Source organism: Monopterus albus, unplaced genomic scaffold (assembly GCF_001952655.1).
Source record: "Monopterus albus unplaced genomic scaffold, M_albus_1.0 scaffold352.1, whole genome shotgun sequence".
In the NCBI taxonomy this organism is placed as follows: Eukaryota; Metazoa; Chordata; class Actinopteri; order Synbranchiformes; family Synbranchidae; genus Monopterus; species Monopterus albus.
In genome coordinates, this window is record NW_018128232.1 from 274,925 (window position 1) to 279,651 (window position 4,727).

Below are 4,727 nucleotides of genomic sequence, written 5' to 3' on the forward strand. Positions count from 1 at the left end.
CCCCTTAATTCCAGGACTGTACCTTTTACGCAGGATGGTGGAAAGCTTGTGTAAAATTCCTGCATTGCATGGGCAATGTAAAGAGTGGCTATAGTGACTGGAGAAATCCTTGGCATCCACATGATTTAACCTCTTCTACTTACCTTTCATGGTGATTCTAAAATTGTATAGCTCCTTACACAGAGGCTACAATGCAGACATTGTGACTACATGGATCATCACATACAGTTCATGTTTAAAATATGCATACACTATATTGTATATAAGTGTCTTGGATGCCTCATCTGTTCTTGGTATATGACCAGGATATATGACCACGAGTTGTGGAGCCCACATAGAATTAAAGTTCCAACCTAACATCAATGCAGAGTTGCAGAGAAAAGATTCCGAGAGCATTTGTGTGTGTGCATGAATGGGGCATGGTAGAAAAGCAATGAGGGTAACTGCCTCACATCTGGCAACATGCTGCCTCACAATGCCTGGCACTTCACTTCCTATTGAGATGGCTTTCTCAGGGGACATAATAGTGTTTTTCCACCACAGGAACTTCACATGCTGTAACCTGGAGTTTGGTCACAGTCCAGCAGAATTTGAACAGCTAATGTTGTCCATTACACTTTGATTTTCCACTGCATTTTTTCCCCTGTGTCAGTCACTCTTTACACGAGACTGGGGCTGCTACACACAGTTGAACAGAGAATGTCGAGTCAGCAATCACAGTGCTCATTAATCGTGTATGCAACAAAATCAGCCACTAACGGAGAGTGTATGAGCAGTTTGTCAAACAGCTGTTGAAGAAGCAGAGCACAAACTTTCAGAAATGTGACATCTTCAGCTCTTTGCCTGCAGTTGATTTGTGAAAGTACCAGTTTTATCTCTAAACCAATGAGCAAAGTCCCTGACTTCGAAGAGGCCTCTCCCCAGGCAATGCACACATCCTCATATGTTACAAGCTTAGCTCTTTTTTATTTCTTCTTCTTTCTACCTACTTTTTGATTATGTGGACACAGGCTATTTTTGTCATTCACTTTGTTCAAAGGAAGGAGGTATAATCATGCTTCATATTGTACTTTAACAACTGAGTATTGAATATTTTATTTAAACATTGGACATCTTGAATGTTGTTTTCATTTAAGATCACTGGCTAAAATTTCTTGCTTAAGTGTTCCTTAAATGGAAGGCAAGTTAAAATTGTCTTTTTTTTTCTTTTGCTGATAAGAAAAATGATTCGATCTATGATTCAAAAACCATGATATGATCCAAACTTTGAGTTTTGTCATCCATTGCCCTCCTATTTTCAATGCCAGTTTCTCTCCTTACTTCTTTTGTTGTGTGTGCTGCTCATTACTGCTTACATCTCTGTGTCAGTGTGTGTTTGTCAGGTCCTCCCAAACGCCTTGACTGTCATTGGTGGTATCTCTTGAGATTGAGACACAGGTGGCCATTGTTTTTGTCAGTGCATTGTGTGATTTATGGGGTCACATTTGCGCAGATATATTATGTTTGTTTGCAACTGCATTTAGGATCTAGAACAAAATTCTTTTATAACCGGCCATAAGGTTATTTTTCTCCATTCTCTCAAGGAAGTCAGAACCCACTTTTTTCTCTTTGTTCATGTCATCTATTTTGTTTTCTGCCTGTATCTTTGTGCTTGTCCTTTCCCCTTTCTCTTCTCTCACCATCAGCATTAAGCCTCTCTGTCTCTTGTTCTTTCCCTCTGTTTAAACATATTATAGTCAACTCATTTGGGGGGATGCTATTGGTCCAGCTGCATCCTGTTGCCAGGCAACCCATTTCCCCTGTCTCAAAGTGTTGCAGTAATTGCAGAGGGAATCAGAGGTGGGGAGAGGGATGTGGGGGTGGTGGAGGGAGAGAATAAAGGAGGAGTCAAGAAGGAGGCAGAAAGTGTGTAACAGCAGGGCAGGGAGGACAGGAGTTAGAGGAGAGGAGACTGAAGCAGACAGTCCCAGAGGAATCTCAAGAATGTCATCTCTTATGTGGGATATGGGAAAAACACACACAAATCCATTCTGTCTTTTTAATTGCTTTGCATACACAGTCCTTTTTTCTTGAGCTAAGAGTGCCTGACTTGAATCTGCAAAGCACCTTGTTAAAAATGAATGATCTTCTGAGTACAGTCTGACACACACACACACACACACACACACACACACAGTCCCCAGTCACTCACTCACTCAGATCTAAGTGCAGTCGGACCTAGCACCATTCTCACAGAATTACTCAGACATCCAACACAGAGGATGTAGGCCATTAAACACACTGGTACGTACTTAGTAGATGGAGGCCAGATTCATACACATCACATCTTAGCAGGGTGGAGCTCTCTCCAGAGAAGCCTGAATCAGCGTCGGCTGCTGAGTAGGGGACTTGGCTTCATAACTCAGAACCATAGATCCCACTCTTATGCTCACTCCAGGGCCTGAGGGAATTTACGAATGCTTCCCAGGACCATAGGAAGACGTGCATTTAACCCGGAGAGCAGTTGGTGCATATTAGTATCATTTCTTCTTTTCTTTGGATAGTACTGTACTATAAGGGATTACATTATTCCTGAAACAATTAGTTGATTAAACAAAGGACAGAAAAATAATCAGTGATTTTGACTATTTGGCTAATTGTTTGTCATTTTCTAGGCAGAAATGCTAAACATTCTCTATTTCCAGCTTTTCCAGTGTTATTATTTGCTGCTTCTTTCATTGTTGCAAATTAAAACTCTGAGTTTCAGATAGTTGGTCAGTAGAAATTTGCAATTTGAAGACATCACTTTAGTTTCTGAATACTTGAGATGGATGTTTTACACAATTTGCTGACATTTTAAGTGATTAAACGATCACTTGATTAGTTGAAAAAGCAATGACAGATCAGTTAAGTATTAGTCACAGCCATAGATTAGATCCCCAGAGAAACACTACGAGTTACTGTTTCTCAGTTTCCTTTGTGTATTACACTGGTGTGTCATTGATGAATATTCATTGGCCTGGCTAAGCATTGATGTTCTGACAAAAGATGAAGCCTTGCCAATATACCACAACCCCATTTATAGGTTTCACACATGCACATGATGTCCCCATTGACATTCAGGCACACACGTACCCTACATCTACAAATGTCACCCCATCACTCGTTGTCATTAAGGATAACAGGAGGATGTTATCAGATGTGGGTGTCCTCGTGTCTGTGTGAGTTGTGTTTATGTGTGTGTGTGTGTGTGTGTGTGTGTGTGTGTGGGCTCATGCGTGTGTTTTAGCCAGAGTGAGGGATGGCTGAGACAGCAGGAAGAAGACAGAATAATAACTGAGCTTTGAATAGATTTTCTGGTTCCCTGGTAGATGTGTGGATTTTCAGGGGTGGGTGTGCAGCATCAGAGGTTGGACTGACTTGGAATGTGATTTGAACTAAACACTTGTCTTGACAATGAGCAATAAATGCATCACCCTAGCTGTGAGCAGTGTGAGTCAGTTTTCTGGTCACCAGTGGAGGCTCACTGGCTGTGCAATGTCCTTCTCATTTCAACAGCACTGTGTCTGGTTCTTACTTTAAAAACAAATTTAAATAACTTTTTTTTTTTTGATGAACGAGACTCTTAACGGTCAGTTCCGGTGTTTGTGTGTTCATTGATTGTAGATATGTGAACACTTTGCTGAAACTGGTTCCTCAAGTGCTGGCGCTCCAGGAGCAGCTCAGAGAGGCTGTTCAGAATGGAGACATGGAGACCTGCCATGGTATCTGCCGGATCGCCGTTACGCTGGGAGAGAATCATTCTAGGTATGTGTTGTTCTTTCAGTAGGTCTGTATAAATGTAAAAATGTTGCAGTACGTTCATCTTGGATGAAACGATTTTTATACACAACTAGGGAATTAACAGTATTTATAGTTTTGCAGTATTGCGATAGAAAAATGTCTTGATAATGTCGTGCACTATGACGGTATCAACATTTTGGACTGAGAGTGTCTTGGATGTGTCCTGTAGAAACAGTTGAGACACAACTGCACAACATTTTAATAGAGATGGCCAACAAATCAGATGCACATACGCAAAGCTAACCACCTAGTAACCACCTTTAAAGTCTTTTCTAATGAAAAAGTAGACCATGATGTTTGAAAAACACCCCCAGTAAAGCACAAATAGCATTTTTTTCATGTGACTTGGTCTAGTTTGGCATCTTGCAACAGATCTAGTAGCCTATTGAGAACCCGACCACTGGTGGGCATGGCCACCAAACGGAGAAATCTACTCCTGCTAAGGGGACATTAAAACACTGATGTTCCACTGAAAGTATGATTTAGTTTTTTTTTTACCTAAAAGGACTGCTACTGACTGTTGCATTGTCTTTTATATACATTATACAAAAAATGCTCATTTATTATTTAGTAAATGGCATTTTTTAAAATCTTTTTTCTTAATTTCTTTAATATTGTGACAAATATCGTATTGTGGATTTGTTATAACAACAATATTGGACAGTGAATTTTTGCATTCTTATATACATGCAGTACATCATTATGTATGCACATGTATTATTTCAGTCATTGTCATTCTGTTATATTGAAAGCAACACATAAGTGTGTTTTAACCAATCCAATAAAAAAAAATACAAACTTTGGTGAATGTTTAAACTAGTCTCAGCTGAAAAATCTCACACAATATTTCTGTCCAGTGTGTCAGTATGTGTCTACTGAGTGTCTGAGGGTGAATGGTCTTCTAA

The 4,727-nt window shown here is 40.0% G+C and overlaps 1 protein-coding gene across 1 annotated transcript in view; it reads left to right on the forward strand.

Moving 5' to 3' along the window:
* Nucleotides 1–4,727, forward strand: part of LOC109974869 (importin-13) — a 28,245-nt gene that overhangs the window by 12,050 nt on the left and 11,468 nt on the right. The window contains exon 6 of the mRNA XM_020625299.1: nucleotides 3,646–3,786. Coding sequence (XP_020480955.1) covers nucleotides 3,646–3,786 — 141 coding nt within the window. The remainder of the gene's footprint in view (nucleotides 1–3,645; nucleotides 3,787–4,727) is intronic.